Source organism: Eptesicus fuscus, chromosome 9, assembly GCF_027574615.1.
Source record: "Eptesicus fuscus isolate TK198812 chromosome 9, DD_ASM_mEF_20220401, whole genome shotgun sequence".
NCBI lineage: Eukaryota > Metazoa > Chordata > Mammalia > Chiroptera > Vespertilionidae > Eptesicus > Eptesicus fuscus.
The window spans coordinates 29,484,166-29,504,207 of NC_072481.1; the positions used below are offsets into that span (position 1 = coordinate 29,484,166).

General features: G+C 37.1%; 1 protein-coding gene across 4 annotated transcripts in view; it reads left to right on the forward strand.

Moving 5' to 3' along the window:
• FOXJ3 (forkhead box J3) overlaps positions 1-20,042 on the forward strand; it is a 129,648-nt gene that overhangs the window by 75,492 nt on the left and 34,114 nt on the right. For all 4 annotated transcript variants that reach the window (XM_028160248.2, XM_054720446.1, XM_008151288.3 and 1 more), the window contains one exon: positions 14,890-14,973. In XM_028160248.2, the coding sequence (XP_028016049.1) occupies positions 14,890-14,973 (84 nt within the window). The remainder of the gene's footprint in view (positions 1-14,889; positions 14,974-20,042) is intronic.

Genomic DNA, 20,042 nt, shown 5'->3' on the forward strand with positions numbered 1-20,042 from the left:
TTACTTTCTGTATTTTTGTCTTTTTTTTTTAACAGTCTTTTTATGCAATTCACATGTCTGTTTAAAGAAAGGTAAATATTTTGCTCAGTTTATGGAAAAACAAATACTATCAGCTAAATTTAGTTTAAAAATATAGAGTTCTCTTTCTTTGCTTTCCACTGAATCTTTTCTCAATCTTGTTCTCTCTTACCTCATAAAAATGATACTCTGACTTTAAAGGAAATAAAGGGTTGTAGGAAATGGTTTCAACAATTAATTAGCAACAATGGGCTGTAATAAAATCGATAGCTAAGAAGTTTAAGACACTGAAGGCAACCTGCTTGTCCTGGGAGAGATTAACTACAGTGAATTCATAGTAAAAAGCTTTTCCTCCCTTTTTTTAGGGGGTGGGGTGGATAAAATTTATTGCCTGGGGTTGGGAAAGTTGTAAAACTTAGTGGCTGTGAAGTTTGGGGTGTCTTGGTTTGTGAGGAATCAACAAAGTCACTGCTAGATAGCGAATAAACTATTGGAAGTTCTGAGATGGTGATTTTTTTTTCTATTACTGTCCTATCTCATAGTATAAGGGGCCATAATTGACTGATCTCTTTTTCAAAGTGTATTTTATTTGTCAAGTTAGTATTGTGTTGTATTTATTAGTATTTGCAAATTGACTATTATTTGTTGGTATCCTGTTTTGGTAACTTTTTTTGTGAAAAGGTGTAGAAAAATTGTGGAGAGGTTTGAGGGAACATAATATGTAACAATAAGTGATGAGCAGTTTTGCAGGAATCATAGGTATGTACCCTGAAGAAGGAAGATAAAAGTGTAATTTTAATATTAGTCAAATTAAGAGCATGATTTTTGTGAGGAACAAGTTGGCCTCTTGTCTGTGTCTTTGTATAAAACCAAACATTAAGTAGAATTTAAAGATAAGCAAGAGTTTGGTTGGACAGAAATAAGGACGTCATTTATTCGAGTGAAGAAAAACATTGGTGGGGATCCCAAGGGAGGCTTTAATTTGCTATTTCTGAAGCACTTCAAGGGTAGTTGAAATTACTAACATTTATGGTTTTTAACTTATGGTAGGTAAGAACCCCAATTAAAGGCTGGGAAGAGGACATAATCAAGTTTAGCTGTGGGACCAGTGAGAACAAAGTTGAGATAGAATCAGGAATTAAGGGAATTGAGGTAAATACTAAAATGAGATCCAAGAGTGAAGAAAGGATTGGTGCTAGTGAATGCATATTAAGGCAAAGGTTGATTATGAATGTGAGACAGCCCACTAGACAATCCAAGGTTAGAAAGCCCAGAATAAGAAGCAGCATTCAGAGAGGGTCTGAAAGATTGTGTTAGAAAGAGATGAGGGTCTGATTCAAAGAGAACACTGCAGAAACAGAAGTGCCAACCTAGAAACCTAACAGTGTACACTGTTAGGCAAACCAGTTTAGTTACAGCTGACTTTTATTCTCACATGCAGATTCTCTGTTCTCTTCCTAATGAAGGGAGATAACATTCTGTGATTGGCCATTTTTTTTCTTTTCCAGATCTAAACTTTTAAAAAATGTTTTGTCCCAAAGTTAATTTTTAAAAAGTATATATGGTAAAATTCACTCTTTGGTGTATAATTCTAGTAGTTTTAACAGTCCATGCAATGTAATCAACCATGATTGGGATATAGAACAGTATTGTCCCTTGGTAGATAGCCCCTTTCCCCACCCCCAGGCCCTGGCAACTATAATTTTGCCTTTTTCAGAGTTCATATAAATGGAACTCAGACAATGGGTGGCCTTTTGAGTCAGGCTTCTTTTACTTAGCATAATGCATTTGAGATTCAGCCATATTTTGAGTATCAGTAGCCATTATATTTTATATATTCCATTACTAGTATATGGGTGTACCATAGTAATGACCATTTGAAGAACATGTGGGTTGTTGTCAGTCATAAGTTCATTTGACTATCAAGTCCTTTTCTTCTAAGCTTAGACTCAGTAATTAATTTGACATATAGTGAGATACAAGACAATGTTGAATTACCCTAAACTAATATCATAATGGTCATACTAAATTGCTTTGTGAGTTATACTAAATATAGGTGAACTCTTAGAAATTAATTGTGATATAATAAAACATTATTTATTTCCAACTTAAAAATAATAATTTCGGAAAGGATCCTGTTAAGGCACTGATGATTTAAAAACAAGATAAAGGCCTGGCCGGTGTGGCTCAGTGGTTCCGTGTCGACCCATGAACCAAGAGATCAGTGGATTGATTCCCTGTCAGGGCACATGCTCGGGTTGTGGGCTCAATCCCCAGTAGAGGGCATGCAGAAGGCAGCCGACTGATGTTTCTCTCTCATCTGATGTTTCTCTCTATCCCTTCCTCTCTGAAATTAATAAAAATATTAAAAAAAATAAAAACAAGATATGGCCAACTATTAATTGCTTACTAGAACATACTATTTTTTAACATTTAGAGGAACCATTTACTGTACTATAATTCATGTTAATTTACATGTTTTTAATTCATTGATTAAGAGTAAATTCCCTAATGATCTCTCCTGAGCACACTTAGCTTAATTTGATAATCAATATATATAGAAGTAATAAAAACCAAGAATGTTCTGGGGACTTGAACTGGCATTGGAATAGCTTTTGTCCACACATTCATTGTGCTAGCCAGCCAAACTGCTTGGCTTTTAAGTACTTTATAGTTTACTGTTCATAGACTATTTTTGTAGTCTGAATAAAGTGACTATTTAACCTTCTGTTTAAACTAGAAACTTCTGGGAATAAAAAGGGTTGTTATTCTTAATTATGCTTAGGCAACAGGTATAAACTAAGACTGAAACTGGGAAATACACTCTATCTATGGTGCATGCAAATGCTATGCCTTGGACCTATGGGCATTTATCAGGAGCAGCATCCTAAGATGGTAGAGGGTAAAAAAAAAACAACCCCAAAACTTAAAACTGGATTGCCAAATCTAACTTGTGAAAGTAAAAACAACAAATTGAGACATGGTATAAAACCAAAGAAGTCAGGGACAAAAGGGACCAAACGCTATGTTTGAGGCTTCTGAAGTGGTGTGCATTGAGAGCTAAGGAAGAGCAGAGAACAGTCTGTGATGATTCACTTTACCACTGAGCAGTAGGGTTAGTTAAAACATAAAATTTACAGATTTAGCCATTTGGAATGGTAGGCTATTTATGATAGGGACTGCTTTCCATAGCAATATGAAGTTAGTATTAGCTTCTTGGGTTTACTTGTATTTAATCAGATAATAGCATTTTTACTAGGCTATTTTTAATCTGGGGGCTGTTAAAAGTCACATTATTGTGTGATAGAGCAGAATATTTTGTGTTGACAAAACTATCAGAAATAAATTATTGGAATAATTAAAATGTACTTTATTTGAAGTGATACTTTGTAATTTAAGAATGCTGCCTAGTTTTTAATTGGGTGCCACTTTTTTCTCCTCTAGAATTAATCTTTGCTTTAGGATATCTTGAAGTTGGCAGTTGATTCATTTTTTGAATATGTGTTCAAAACTGTACAATTCTAGTTATGATTTTTCTTAGGATTTTACAAATCAAAACATTGTAGTCTTTTTCTTCAAGAGGACATTAGCTTGTTGTACCAGAATTGTTGATATGAATTAATAATAATGTTTACATTTATATATTGCTTTATAAATTAGATATTTTACATGCATTGTTTCAATCCTTCAAACAATTATATAGATAGGCCCCAGCTTTAGGTAGTGATATTTATTTAAGTTCTTAGGTTTATCCATAGTAGATTAGTTCACATAAACCTCACATTATTGAACTCTTCACCTAAGTGGGAATCATTTGGTTATGCTCTATTTATGTCTGGCTTGTTTCACTCAGTATAATGTCTGTGATGCTATTAGATATGTTAGTTTGTTTCTTATTACTAAGTAGTGTTCCATTGTATGAATATACCACAATATTTTTAAAAAAACAAGTTTTTATTGACTTTTTTTAGAGAGGAAAGGAGAGGGATAGATAAAATCATCAAAGAGAGAGAAATATCAATCAGCTGCCTTTTGCATACCTCTTACAGGGGTTTGAGCCCATACCCAGGCATGTACCTTGACTGGAAATCGAACTTGTGACCTCTTGGTTCATGAGTCAACATTCAACCACTGAGCCACACTGGCCAGGCTATAGCACAATCTTGTTTATCTGTTGGTGGACATTTTCAGTTTGAGGCTATAATGAACAAGTTACTAGGAGATTTTTGTACAAGTTTTCTATGGGCATGTGTTTGCATTTCTCTTGAATAATAGAACATTTGCTTTTGTAGATGGAAGATTATAAGTAACTAGAGGCCTGGTGCACGAAATTCGTGCACGGAGGGGGGTTGTCCCTCAGCCCAGCCTGTACCCTCTCCAATATGGGACCCCTCAAGGGATGTCCGACTGCCCGCTTAGGCCTGATCCCACCTGCATCGGGCCTAAACGGGCAGTCGGACATCCTTCTCACAATCCAGGACTGTTGGCTCCCAACTGCTTGTCTGCCTGCCTTCCTGATTGCCCCTAACCGCTTCTGCCTGCCAGCCTGATCACCCCCTAACCACTCTGCTGCCAGCCTGTTTGCCCCCAACTTCCCTCCTGTGCCGGCCTGGTCACCCCTAACTGCCCTCTCCTGCAGGGTTGATCACCTCCAACTGTCCTCCCTTGCAGGCCTGGTCCCTCTCAACTGCCCTCCTTTGCAGGCCTGGTCCTTCTCAACTGCCCTCCCTTGCAGGCTGGGTGCCTCCCAACTGCCCTCTCCTGCTGGCCATCTTGTGGTGGCCACTTGTGTCCACATGGGGGCAGACATATTGTGTGTTGCAGTGATAATCAATTTGCATATTACTCTTTTATTAGATAGGATAGATGCCTGGTACAGGGGTGGGGGCCAGCTGGTTTGCCCTGAAGGGTGTCCCGGATCAGGTGAGGGTTCCCTTGGGGCGTGGGGCGGCCTGAGCGAGGGGCCTGTAGTGGTTTGCAGGCCGGCCACGCCCCCTGGCAACCCAAGCGGAGGCCCTGGTATCTGGATTTTATTTTCCTTCTACAATTGAAACTTTGTAGCCTGGAGCGGAGCCAAGCCTGGGGCTCCCTCCGAGGCCAGCAGCCATTTCTGTTGGGGTTATAATTGAAACTTTGTTGCCTTAAGGGGGTGGGCCTGGCCAGGGTGTGTGGAAAGCTTTGCTTCCCCTGTTGCCGGTGGCAACCCTGTCCTGCTCTCTCAAGCTCTATTCTGCCGTCATTTGTTTGAATTTGTTTACCTTCTGTAATTGAAACTTTGTAGCTTGAGTGGAGGCTTAGGCCTGGCAAGGGCAGGCGGAAAGCTTGGCTTCCTCTGTTACCTAGGAAACCTTGCGCTCTGTGGCTGTAGCCATCTTGGTTTGGATTAATTTGCATGCTCCCTCTGATTGGATGGTGGGCATGGCTTGTGAGTGTGTTGGAGGTATGGTCAATTTGCATATTTGTCTATTATTAGGTAGGATTGCCAAACCTTTTCCCAATGTGGTTGTGTATCTTACATTCCCAGTAGTAATGTGTGAAAGTTCCAGTTGCTCCACATCCTGGCCAACAGTTGGTATTACTTATCTTTTTCAGTTAAGTCTTTTTAGTGGGTATGAAGTGGTATTTTGTTACGGTTTTATTGTGAATTTTCCTGATGACCATTGATGTTGAGCATTTTTTTGGGGGCTTATTGGTCATTTGTATATCTTCTCTTCTGAAGGTTCTTTTAAAGTCTTTGCTATTCTTTTTAAAATTTGGTTGTCATCAGTACTGAGTTTCTAAGAGGTTTTTTAAAAAATCTGGATATGTCTTTTCTTGGATTTATATTATGTAAATATTTTTCAGACTTTTTTGTTTTTATAATAGTGTCTTAAAAATAATAGACATTTTGAATTTTGAAAATATTAATTTAGTGATTAGTGACTTTTGTGTCCTGTCTGGGAAATCAAGCATAGTCATAAAGATTTTCTCCTTTGTTCTCTTCTGTAGGTTTTTATAGTTTTATTTACATTTAGGCCTGTGATCCATTTCAAATTAATATTAATGGTAGTATGTTTAATCTTTCTGTTGAGTTATACTTTAATCTTTATAAAATATTCTTAATTACTTAAAATACTCTTTGTCTTGAAGCTTTCTTTGTCTGATATTAATATAGCCACTACACCTTTCTTAGCAACTTCATGATACATTTCTTTTCTAGTATTTTTCTTTTAGTCTATAAATGTCTTTGTATTTAAAAGTGTGTCTCTTATAAACACCATGTAGCCATTGGCTCTTGCTTTTTAAATTCAGTCTAACAATCTCTTTGGGATTAATCAAATAGTATATAGTCTTCTATTTTATTTCATCAAGTGACTTCTTTGCTATATTCCTTTTATTAATTTTTAAGTAGTCATTGTAGAGCTTAACAATACTAACAAGTTAGTAGCTTAACTACTAACTTATCAAAGTCTATTTAGAGGTAATGGTATACCACCTTTCACTTCATACCACTTACTACTTTCTTCTTCTTCCCATCTATTTCCATGCAATATCCTTAGAACAGTATAATTCCATTTATTTACCCATCCCTTTCTTTGGAATGGGTAATGGTTGTCATATCTTGTACTTTTACTTACACCATAAATCCCACCTTAGGATTTATTTTGTTTGCTTTAAACAGTTCATAGTGTTTTAAGGAAATTATGTTGAAGAAAATATTTTCCTAATTATTTACCTTTCCTGATGTTCTTTTCTGTAAATCCAGGTTTCACTCTGATATCTTTCCCCTTTAGCCTTATTGTATCCTTTGGCATTTCTTTTCTATAAATCCAGGTTTCACTCTGATATCTTTCCCCTTTAGCCTTATTGTATCCTTTGGCATTTCTTGTAGTACAGGTCTTGAGGCAACATATTTTGTAGACTTTTGTTTATCTGGAAAGGTCTTTATTTTATCCTCACAATACTTTTTTTGGATATGGAATCTTAAAGAGTTTGCAGGGTTTTCTCCACCTCTCAGAACTTTGAAGATTTTTCATTGGCCTCCACTATTTCTGGTAAAAAATCACCTGTGTGCCCTCTCCAGACCCCATCCCTTCTTTGGCAACTATCAAGAATTTTCTCTTTAAATTTAGATTTAAACAGTTTGACGTACCTCTAATTTTTTTGTATATTTTCTGTTTGGGACTTTTTTTAGGATCAATAACAAGATTTGGGATATTTTTGGTCATTATTATTTTTTAAGAACTATGGTCCCATTTTTTCTTCTTTCCTTTTAGTATCCAATTAAAATATGATAGACTCTTTGACATTGTTTCACAGGTCATTGAGGCTTTCTTTACTAATTTTCCCCCTTTTTCTTTTGTTCCTGAAATGGGATAATTTTTACTGATCTATCTTGAAGGTCTCTGGCTCTTTGTCCTACTTGTTGTTAAGTACATCGGTTGAGCTTTTTTCCAATCATTGGATGATTTAAGTCTAGAATTTCCATTTCATCTTTTCTCTGTATGTTCAGAGATAATTGGTGAAATGTGTTCAACCAATTGCTTTGATGCTGGAACATTGGGGTTTCTGTTGTCCCCAGCTAGCTCCTGGATATATGATACGAAACAGTGAGCCACTGATTCACTGTGGGTTTTTATAAGAAGAAGATATAGTCCTGATCTATTATCATTGGATGTTTTGAGATCCTGAGTTTTTATGTGAAAACAAAGTAATTATAAGAAATGAGATTAAAAAAATATTTAATGATAAATAACTTGGATTACTTTGTCACCTCCAACTGGTCTCCTTTAATCTCTGCTTTGTTCCATTTTCTACATTGTTGCCTGGTACACAGGTAAAAACACCATTTTCAACTTCAGCTCTCAGCTTCTTGCCTCTAAACTTGATATTCAAGCTATATTGCACTATTTATCTTGCATTTATGATGCAGTTTTATATTTTCATATTTTTGCCCATACTCTTCATTGTATCTAAAATAGTCTTTCTTTCCATCTTACTCATCCTTCAATACCCACCCAGCTCAAAGGTCAGCATTACTCCGAAAGGAGGTAGCCTTCCTTTTTTTCTCCCCTCTGATCTTTTCTCCCTATTTTTACCTCTTTTCTTTTTATTTCCATAGCTCTTTGAGCATACCACTCTTAATGCTCCTGAATGATATACTACCTGTATTTTTATTTTTATCTTTTAAAATATATTTTTAATTAATTTTAGAGAGAGGAAGGGAGAGGGAGAGAAAGAGAAAAACATCAATGAGAGAGAAACATCAATCTGCTGCCTCCTGCATGCCCCCTGGTGATTGAGCCCTGACCTGGAATTCCAACCATTGACCTCTTGGTTCATGGGTTTGATGCTCCACCATTGAGCCACAACAGCTGGGCTATAGCACAGTCCTATCTAATAAAAGAGTAATATGCAAATTGACCATCAATCCAATACACAAGATGGCTGCCCCATGTGGTGAAAGATGGCTGCCCCCATGTGGATACAAGATGGCTACCACAAGATGGCCACCACAAGATGGCCAATAGGGGAGGGCAGTTGGGAGGGACCAGGCCTGCAAGGGAGGGCAGTTGTGGGCGATCAAGCCTGCAGGGGAGGGCAGTTAGGGGTGACCAGGCCAGCAGAGGAGGGAAGTTGGGGGCAACTGGGCCTTCAGGGAAGGGCAGTTGGGGGGGACCAGGCCTGCAGGGGAGGGCAGTTGGCGGGGACTAGGCCTGCAGGGGAGGGCAGCTAGGGGTGACCAGGCCTTCAGGGGAGGGCAGTTAGGAGTGACCAGGCCTGCAGGGGAGGGCAGTTAGGGGTGACCAGGCCTCTAGTCTTTTTTATATTTATCTGTAGGTGGACATTTGTATTTTTAGATTTGGGCTATTATGAGCAAGCTACTAGGAAATTCTTATACAACCACTGAGCCATACCAGCTGGGCTGTACTACCTTTATTTTGATCTATTCCACTCGTTCCTGAGTTTTTTATTGACAAGGATTGGGTCTTTGACATGTTCATAATATCTCACATAAGTAGTAGATGCTTAATGTTTATCACAAGAATTATGTTTCCTAATTAACTAAGAAGTAGTTGTTCTGTCCTTAAAGAAACATTTTTAATTGTACATTAATCCTCTTGCTGTTTTAAATTAAGACTGGTCTTAGGTGTTCTAGAAAATTTCATTTTGCTTCTTTTTAAAAAATATATATTTTACTGATTTTTTACAGAGAGGAAGGGAGAGGGATAGAGAGCTAGAAACATCGATGAGAGAGAAACATCGATCAGCTGCCTCTTGTACACCCCCTACCGGGGATGTGCCTGCAACCAATGTACATGCCCTTGACTGAATCGAACCTGGGACCCTTCAGTCTGCAGACCGACGCTCTATCCACTGAGCCAAACCGGTTTCGGCATTGCTTTTATTCAGACCCTTTCTTTTGATCAGGAAGGCAGGGATCAAGAATTTATTTAACATTAACTCACATATTTTGAATCAGAGTATCTTTGAAATTCTTATTCACAAGTAGGTGCATTGCTTGACTTTGTGTGCCATTAATGACTATTGTGAACGTTTATAAAAAACTGATATGGTCCAAAGTAAAGCCAGGAGACAACCAGAAACCAAGAGACCTGAGTTCTTTCTGGACATTACCACTGATTTTGATTTGTGACAAGTGACTTTTGACTGTGTTGGGCCTACCACTGCATTAGGTTAGAACTTCTTGATTCATGTTTTTTTCTTAATAGAGTATTTTTATTGAGATAAAATTCACATACCATAACATTTACCATTTAAAAGTATATAATTCAGTGGTTTCTAGTATATTTTCAGAGTTGTGCAATCATAACCAGTATCTAATTTCAGGACATTTTCGCTTTATCACTCCAGAAAGAACTCTGTACTTAACAGTCACCCTCCACCCCTCAAGCTTCTGGCAACTATAATTTACTTTCCATCTCTATGGACTTACCTATTTTGGATATCCTACCTAATAAAATAGTAATATGCAAATTGACCACACCTTTGCCACTATCAAGCCACACCCACCATCCAAAGCCACGCCCATCAGCCAATCAGGGCGAGTATGCAAATTACCCAACAAAGATGGCGGTTAATTTGCATACGCCGAGGGAGGGAGGAGTGAAGACTGAAGACAACTTAGAAGGAAGACGGAGGAAAAGCCGGGGCGGGGCAGGGCAGGGCGGAGCGGGGCGGGTGGCAGCGGCGCGAGGGTGCAGGCGCGGCGGCTGCAACAGCAGCGGCAGCGCATGCGGCCGCAGCGGCCACTTGCAGGATTTTTCCTGCAAATTGGCTACTAGTTTTATATAAATGAAATCATAATGATATATGGTCTTTTGTGTCTGGCTTCTTTCATTTAGTATAAGGTTTTCAGAGTCATCTGTGTTATAGCATGTAGGAGTTAGACTGAATGAAATGGCCATTGTATGAATATATCACAATTATATCTGTTCATCAGTTGATGGGCCATTTGTGTTGTTTTCAGTTTGGGCTATTAGGAAAAATGCTACTATGATCATTTGTGTATATCAGTTTTGTGGACATAATTTCTCTTGGATATGTTTTTATTTCTCTAAGAGTGGAATTGCTGGGCCATATGTTTAATCTTTTAAGGAACTGCCAAACTTTTCCAAAGTGGCAGCACCATTTTACATTCTCACAATTACAAGGCTTCCAGGAATAAAATGTGGGGTTTATATATAAAAAAAGTAGAGCTATAGTATTTAAAGGCCCCGTAGCTGTGGAGATACAAGGATAAATAAGATATCACTGACATTAAAACTTCTGGTCTAGTGAGGAAGTCTATTCATAAACAGAAATTTTCATATGATATACTAGGTTCAGAGATCAAGATTCTTAAAAGTTGTTGGCTCACTCTTCATTATGTAAAGCTTGTACATAAAAATGATTATAAATAGTGCAGTAGCACAACTTCTTTCACTGCTGCCTAGTTGTGATAGTTTGTAAAGAAGTTAAAAAAATAAGGGCTATAAAGGCTCTTAAGATTTGAAATTTGGATTGTTTGATATCAATAATATATTTTTAATGAGTTTTCAGGATTTATGAATTAATTATAAGAAAACTTAGAATCAGTATGCCACCTAATTGAAGGAAATAAATAACGTTCAAGTAAAGCAAAGAAAAAAAGGAATTTTTAAATTCTCTTTAGGTCCTTTTTTTTTTTAACCTAGCCAGATAAACAGTTTTTCTTAATGTCTTATTCTCTCTCATATGTCTATGACTTTAGCATCAGAATCTTTTTTTTTTTTTTTTTAATATATTTTATTGACTTTTTACAGAGAGGAAAGGAGAGGGACAGAGAGCTAGAAACATCGATGAGAGAGAAACATCGACCAGCTGCCTCTTGCACACCCCCTACCGGGGATGTGCCCGCAACCAATGTACATGCCCTTGACCGGAATCGAACCTGGGACCTTTCAGTCCGCAGACCGACGCTCTATCCACTGAGCCAAACGGTTTCGGCTAGCATCAGAATCTTTACACTTGTTTATGCCATGACTCCATTTGGCACTTCTGTTGACGCCTGTGAAACTCCTTCTTAGAATAATATTATTTTTAAAGGTGTAAACCAGAATATACAGGATTAAAAAGAGAAGCAGCTACATTAAAATTGTTATGAAAATACTATTAACAAGTTTGTGATACAGTAATCTATATTTCCTCGGTAACATTAAATTATAAAATTGAACAAAATTTAATATGGTAACATTAAATAAAAGTAGAAATAAGTAATGAGTAGTAGAGTGACATTTTGAGATAAAATGTGATAGGAAACAAACTGTTTTTTAGGTATTGCTAAACTGTGGTTTGCTCTTACATTCATAATTGAAAGAAATGCATTTTCTTCTTACCCAAGTTAATGGAGCCCCTGAGTCCTGATCACAGACTTCCTGGGAGTCCATGAATATTAACCAGTTAACTGCCACATGTCCAAAACGGAAACTATTCCCACACGCCACAATATTTTGAACTTAATTTAAAAGTCAATTTGCAATGAATATTATAAAAATAAATATATTACTCACAATTCAGGTGTTCTTGAATATTTTCTGTTGAAAATTCTCATGAAAAATGATTTTAAAGTTGGTCTATAGATGTTTATGGCAGGCAAATGGTTAAAAATGCTTATTGAATACGAGCTATTTTCTCCTGCCTAAAATTGTTTTTATTCCCCTCTGTTTTCTATCATATCTGAGCATGATCATCCTTGAAGATTCAGCTCACTTATCTTAGCACTTTATGGTGATAACTTACTTTCCTGTTATGTGTTAGTCACTATTCTAGACATTTGGAATGCATCAGCAAACAGAACAGGAAAAAATGCATGCCTTCAAAGACTTACAGCCTTATGGGAGGATGACAATAGACAAAGTAAATACATAAATTATGTAGAATGTGAGACAATTATAAACACTATATAAAAGTTAGGATAGATAATGTAGATTGAGGTGTGGATTGCAATTTTCAAAAGAATAAGTAAGGTACATTCTTTGAGAAAGTGAATTTTGATCAAAGACATGAAAATGGTGAGACTTAACCATGCAGATATCAGATATCTTTTCTGTCTCTTTCACCACACTTTTCAGATTGAGCATTGTGACTAGCACATACATGAACTGTCATTAATAGAAAGGTTGTTACCTTTCTGGTATCTGCCCACAGTTTGAGAAGTTTAGCCAGTTTGGATGATTAAGCATGTGTCATTTCAAACGCAGTTGTTGGGAGATGATTAGGTTATGTTCCGATATAGCTTGTTCTTACATTTTATTTTTAATAATAAGCTTTTCTAAAAATATTTTAGCTATTGTTATTTTTATTTGCCTTTGCTTGTGCAGAGTAGAAATTTAGCATATGTTAAATGAAAGAATAAAACTTTAGAATTACCCAAATTATTTATCTTTTGTAGACACAGCTCTCTTCAATAATTAAAGTTGTTATATTTAAAAATTTCAGATTTGCCAAATATTTGTATGCTTGCTCTTTGATAGAAATTGTAGGAGGTGAGAAAGAATAAGATTAATACAAAACAATATGTGTCAAACTTTGGAGGGAATATTTCATATGTATTATATTTAATCCTCAGTGTACCACCAGGGTCCAATTCATTTTTGAGTATCAATTTTGGGCAGTTCTCATTTGTAAAGGTGATTATTTTATGACTTACATTTTTTCTTAGATTTCTTTCGAAAGAGCAAATAGAAAATTTAATATTGAAAAAAAAAAGCTAGAACAAAACTTATTCCATCTTGCAATTACCATATGTGATTCATTTATAAATCTAACATGCAATATGGTATTTAAGTGATCTTATTTGTCTTAAATCTTGAAATGATTTCATTATCTTAAGAATTATTTCATGAATACCCATCAGTTTTTCCCCATCATGCCCAAATACTAAAATAACAAGAATACAAAAGAATGATTGAATGATGTAGTAATGAAATCACCACTATTGTTCTTCATTTTTCTTATTGTGTTGTCCAAAGTATGACATCTTAAGTCTTTTTTCTTTTAACTTTCATTGGACATAGTTGAGATTTTTTTCCCTGCTCATAATGATAAATGAAAATTGATACCTGGCCGATGTGGCTCAGTAGGGTTGCAGGTTCGATTCCTGGTCAAGGGCATGTACGTGGGTTGCAGGTTCCATCCATGGCCCCAGTCAAGGAAAGCAACTGGTCATGCCTCTCTCACATCGATGTTTCACTCTCTTTAAAAAAAAAAAAAAAAAATCAGTGGGAAAAATAATCCTTGGGTGAGGATTTAAAAAGAAAATTAACAGGAAAATGGTTTACTATTTTCAGTAGAATCAGAAGGTGAACATAGAGACAGCAACACTCCAGACTGTAATTATGATGGTTGAGTTGATGATATCCTGGATTAATTTTTCCAAACCAAAGAAATACTGAATTAATGATATATTTCTACGGACAAAAAAAAAAAAAAAAAAAAATGAGTGTTATTCTCATTCATTTAGTCATTCAGCAAGGTTTTCATCATGCAGTGTTATAGAATTATAGGGGAAGTCCCATGAAAGTATCTTAATACATAAAATTATATTAGACTTGAATGTAATATGCTGTTGTAATTATCATGTGTTCAATTAAGAATTAGCATATAGCCCTAGCCGGTTTGGCTCTACGGATGGAGCTTCGGCCTGCAGACTGAAGGGTCCAGAGTTCTATTCCAGTCAAGGGCACATGCCTGGGTTGTGGGCTCGATCCCCGGTGTTGGGTGTGCACGAGGCAGCCAATCAGTGATTCTCTCTCATCATTAATATTTCTATCTATCTCTCCCTCTCCCTTCTACTCTGAAGTCAATAAAAAAAGAATTAGCATATATTTTTAAATGTGTTCAGTTGATCATCTCTTTTTATTTGGCTATGGCAGAAGTTCTTGAACTTGGCTTCTTCAGATCTGTGATTTTTTTTCCTTCTTTAATAACTTAGTTATAAATGAACTTTTTTCCCATATGAACTTGACTTCTCAGTTCCAAATTACTGTTTCTCTTATGCTACTTAAAATGTATATATTGATTTCAGAGAGGAAGGGAGAGGGGGAGAGAGATAGAAAAGAAACATAAATGATAAGAGAGAATCATTGATCAGCTGCCTTCTGCATGCCTCACACTGGGGATCAGGATTGAGCCCGAAACCCAGGCATGTGCCCTGACCAGGAATTGAACTGTGACCTCCTGGTTCATAGGTCGATGCTCAACCACTGAGCCATGTTGGCTGGGCTCTCATGTTACTTTTGTTGTATTTGCAAAATGTTTGCTTTTGGGGCATAGGATTGTAACAATCCATTTTAATGTTATAGAGTTGCTGGGATATATTGTTAATATGATTTATTTCTTTACCTTTAGGGGTCTTATTGGGCTATAGACACCAATCCCAAGGAAGATGCGCTGCCTACTCGGCCAAAGAAGAGAGCACGATCTGTAGAACGGGTAAAAGCTCTTCATTTAGTTTGTGTCATTATGTCAGAAATATAGATTTTAAAGGTTCATTTTCAATACAGCAAGTATGACTGTAATGAAGATAATATTTAATCTGTATAGCATTTTCTATTTTTTCAAATTCATTATTTTATTTGATCTTAACTCAGGTGAGATTGGCAGTTTAGGAATTAAGTAAAAGGTGTGTTGGTTGTTTTTGTAATTAGGGAACAACTGTTGTCTGAGACTCAAATCCAGGTTTCTTGAGTTTTAATTTTAGACTCTTTCCTCTGGCATGTGCAACATTGAGGGTTGGTTTTAGTTAACAAAACTATTCTTTTTTACTGCATACAGTCTAATTAAATTGAGTTTTCCTGCTTATCTTTCAAATGCTTTTTCCTCCTTCCAACTATGTAATAATTATTTTATACACAAAATCTGTTAAGTGTATGTGTTATTTGTAAGATAATTCTTACTTGTAAGTCATGCTTAAAAATTAATTTGCAAGATGAAGGAGAAAAAGGAGCTCTAGTTGATATCCTAAGTTGTTTATTGTAACACTAGAGGCATGGTGCTCGAAAATTAGTGCACTGGGGGAGTTCCTCAGATTGGCCTGCCCCCTCTCACAGTCCGGGAGCCCTCAGGAGATGTCCTACTGATGGCTGCCATCCCATCTGTGGGAGGCAACAGGACTGATCAGGGGAAAGTGCCATCCCCATCACCCCACTGCCAGCTGTCTGAGCCCCGGGCCTCACAGCCGCTGTAGCTTTGTCTGAATGGCCATCCGGAAGACATCTGCTCTAATTAGCATATTACCATTTTATTAGGATAGATATTTTTAGTAAACACTTAGACTGTCACCAGACATTAACTTTACCTTTCAGCTTTCTCACTATACATTTTCCAGCATTTCAGTGCTCGCGCTCGCTCTCGCTCTCTCTCTCTCTCTCTCTCTCTCTCTCTCTCTCTCTCTCACACACACACACACACACATATATTTTAACCCTACTGTTCCTCAAGACCAACAGAGGAAATATATATTTTCAGTGTTAGTGATTTTTACAGCTCATACTAAGTATCCGTAAATGTTTGCAGAATCAGTCAGGTCAAAGGGAATATGATAAGATGAAGGAAACAGTAAACATTTGGTCAAATAAATTTGTTCTAAACTCCATGTAATAAAGACAGTTACTAGGAGACAGTTTAATTAGGCATGTACATATGGGAGCACCACAAAAGTATGAGACTCACAAGCAGCCAGGCAATTGAGGCTAAGGAGAGGGAGAGGGTTAGGGATAGGGGTCTTCAAAAGGGAGAAAAACAATTCACAGGAAGGTGGGAAAAGCAAATGTTTGGTAAATAGATGTTTGCTGTGCCATGCAGATAAGCCTCTTAGATATAAAGTTATCTTTTATAATAATCCTCTTATTGGTACAGGCCACCTTTCTAATTTCCTTTAGGCAGTTAGGAGGGTGTGAAAAGCTTTTGCTGACTCTTCTGGGTCTTTATTGCCTTCAGCTCAAAATAATTCACAATTGGCACATTCTACAGTGGCTTGTTCTAAACCCCCTCAATGCTGAGCAGATGGAGTTGCAGTAGTCTAGTTGGTAAAAAGGTAATGGCCTGGGCTAGGGATGTGTACATAAATGAGCAAGTTCTCTAGAAAATTAGTGTGGTATCAGGTTTCAAAACATACCTGTAATTGTCTGTAGTACTGTCATTTTGCCAATTTAATTTGACAGATATTTGTTCTATAGATACTGTGTCAGGCATTATGCTTGGATGCTGTGGGGTATACTAAGAAAAATGAGATAGGGTAAGACAGTGCTAGCACAAAGGTAAAATATGTATGGAAAGTATTATAAGAAAGACATAAAAAATCATGTGTACAAAGAAGGAGAGACTGTTTTACTGAGCCTATCTGGGAAGGTTTCATGGGTTATGTGGCTGGATTTTCAGACCAAGATAGGCAGGGCAAGGTAGAACAGCATTTAATATTTAGTATTGAGTGCCATAAGCAGGTACAATTCTGGTTGCTGGGGCAACAGCAATGAAGAAAACAGACATTCTCTGCTCCCATAACGTTTATTCTGATGAGGGGTGGTGAGTAGTGAAGCATGAGATAAAAGGCCTTGGTAAAGATATGATACAGAGGTGGAAAAGTATCAGGATTGGGTAGTTCATTTTGTCTGTTTGAGTTTTCCCTTTTTCACATTAATTTGCATAAGTCATGCCATTCATTGAGAGACTGAGGGAGAACACACCTCTTAACTTTGTAAGCGTAGAGCTAAGTGTTAGGGAAATAGAGACAGACCCATACTCTCTCCTTATGAAGCTTTCACTTAAGCAGGAAAGATAAACTGATATGGTAGGGTGACAGTGTTCCTCAGTGTTATTAATAGTTCCCCATTCATTCTCCAAATAGCATTTAGATGATAAATAATGTGGGTACCCTAAAGATAAGGGTCTTGAGAACTGTGGGACCATATAGCAGAGAAGTAAAATTTAGTCTTAGGAGACTCAGGAAAAGTTTCCTTGAAGAACTGATATCTCAGTGAGGACCTGTTAAATGAACAGAAATGGCAGGTAATGAGGGTGATTGACAGTGTGAAAGAGTAAGCTGAACTTATGTGTGGAAAACTAGTGGTTAAAAAGCATTCCCAAAATTTAAAGGAACCGACAGGTTAGTATGGCTGGAACATAGAGTTCAAGAAAGACAATAGATTTTTAAAATACATTTAAAAAATAATCAATTTCAGAGGGAGGAAGGGAGAGAGAAACATCAATGATGAGAGAGAATCATCGATTGGCAGCCTCCTACATGCCCCCCACAGGGGATCAAGCCCAAAACTCAAACTGTGACCTCCTTGGGGGGGGAACCTCTGCAATCACATGTTGGTGTGGGACCAGCCTGTTTCGTATATCCACGCTTCCTACAAGTCTTTTTTTTATTTTTATTTTGTCATTTAAAAAAATTGATTTTGGAGAGAGGAATGGGAGGCCAGAGAGAGGATGAGAGAAAGAGAAACATTGATTTGATGTTACACTTACTTATTGCATTCATTGATTGAGCCTTGTATGTGCCCTTACTGGAGTATTTATTGAACCCACAACATTGGCGTATGGGGACAATGCTCTAACCAACTGAGCTATCTGGCCAGGGCTTTTCCTACCAGTCTTGATGTGGCTTCTTTTTTATATCCTTAGTTATAAGACTTCTGTAGAGCAAGATTCAGGCAGTTCTGAATGATGGTTGTTCTGTAGTTTTAATTGTAATTTAGATGTGGTTGTGAGAGGATGTACCACATTTATCTACTCTTCCATCCTGACTGAAAGCTCGACCTTCTGCATTTTGCTTTTTAATTTGGCCTTGTCTGTTCATTTCAACCAGAAGATATATTGATTATTTATTAATGAGTAAATGGTATTTATTAAGTATTTACTAATGAATAATAATAAATGTCATTATTTGTTATCTATAATAATAAAAGTGTAATATGCTAATTAGACCAGACGTCCGGGATGAAGCTGGGGCTGCAAGGGAAGCCCAGGTGCCTGTCGGCAGCTGGAGGGAAACCTGGGTCCCGGGTGCTGGAGAGAAGCTGGGTGCTGGCAGCCGGGGGAAGGAAGGCCTACTCTGGCATGAATTTCGTGCATCGGGCCTCTAGTGAATAATAATAAGTATTCATAAATTAACAGAAATGACAGATAATGAGGGTGATTGACAGTGTGAAAGAGTAAGCTGAATTTACGTGTGGAAGACTAGACTAGTGGTTAAAAATGGCCTATTTACTGGAAACTGCTTAGGATAGTAAAAAAGCAAAATTAGCTTGATATTGCCTATGGATGTTTTGTTTTGTTTAAGATTGGCAAGCAATTATACTATTTCAAGGGAACTGGTGTCAAGAATAGAAGAAATGCTTTGAGTGAATGAGCACCACATTAGTGCAGTTTATCTCTTTTATCATGTTGATAATCACAAAAACTTATTCTTTGTTCATTCTTTGATTGCCCCTCCCCCCTTTTAAAACTTAATCATGTGTCTTGGCTATTGTGCAATGTTATTCATTGCCTATAGGAACCTGTTATGCTAAAGTAGTGGTTCTCAGTGTGTGAGGCCCTTTTAGGAAGGGCCTCAAGGTCAAAACTCTGTTCACATTAATACTGAGATATTCCTTGCCTTTTTTACTCATTAATTTTTCCAGAGATTACATGACCTATGATTTTGTTACAGATTGAATGCTGAGGCAGATATGAGAATCTAATGGTTTTCCAGTAAGCCAATTATTAAAGCAATTTTTTAAAAACTCTGTTTTTGTTTTGGAGACTGTATTTTTCATATAAAACAATATTTATATTAACAGGCAATGCATTTATTATGCATTTTAAATGAGTAAATTTTGTATCAGTTTTAATTTCTAATAGGTAAATATCAATAGGTATAACTCACATAAACAAAAGCTCTTTGGGTTCCTCAATAATTTTTTACTAGTTTAAAGAGGTCCTGTGACCAAAAAGTGTGCAAGTCTTCTGTTAAAGGAAGATTTCATGCCTATCCCAGGAGACATTTCTTTTGAGAAAGGAGAAGATAACTCATGATTTGAGTTCCCCCAGAGGTAGATAAGGATTGATCACAGGTAGTTTGAGGGTTGATCCTAGGAAAGTGGGCAATTATCAAGTCAGTTACTATTGTGAGCACTTGGGAGCTCAGTCCCTCTGGGAACTCTGGGAGGCAGTTTAGAACTGTGGGGCAATGAGCTGGTATATTTATTTATCATCTCTTCCCCCTCATTGAGTGAGTGATGCTACTAGGGACATTAGCTTTTTTGCACTTCTGGCCTGCCCTGCACTAAGCCAAAGCATGCTCCCCAACTGGAAAAAAAGCCATTAGGCAGAGAGTTACAGATGTTTATAGTAAACAGCCTTCAGAGTGTAGAAATGAAACTAGAGGGGAGATGGTTGCGTTCTGACAGTGTTTGCTATATGCCTTGTTTTTTCTGTTGGTGGAGTGTGTATGTGTGTTATCAGATCTCTGTGTAGTGTACCCTTGTTTTTTTTATTTTTCACAACCTTCTACATTT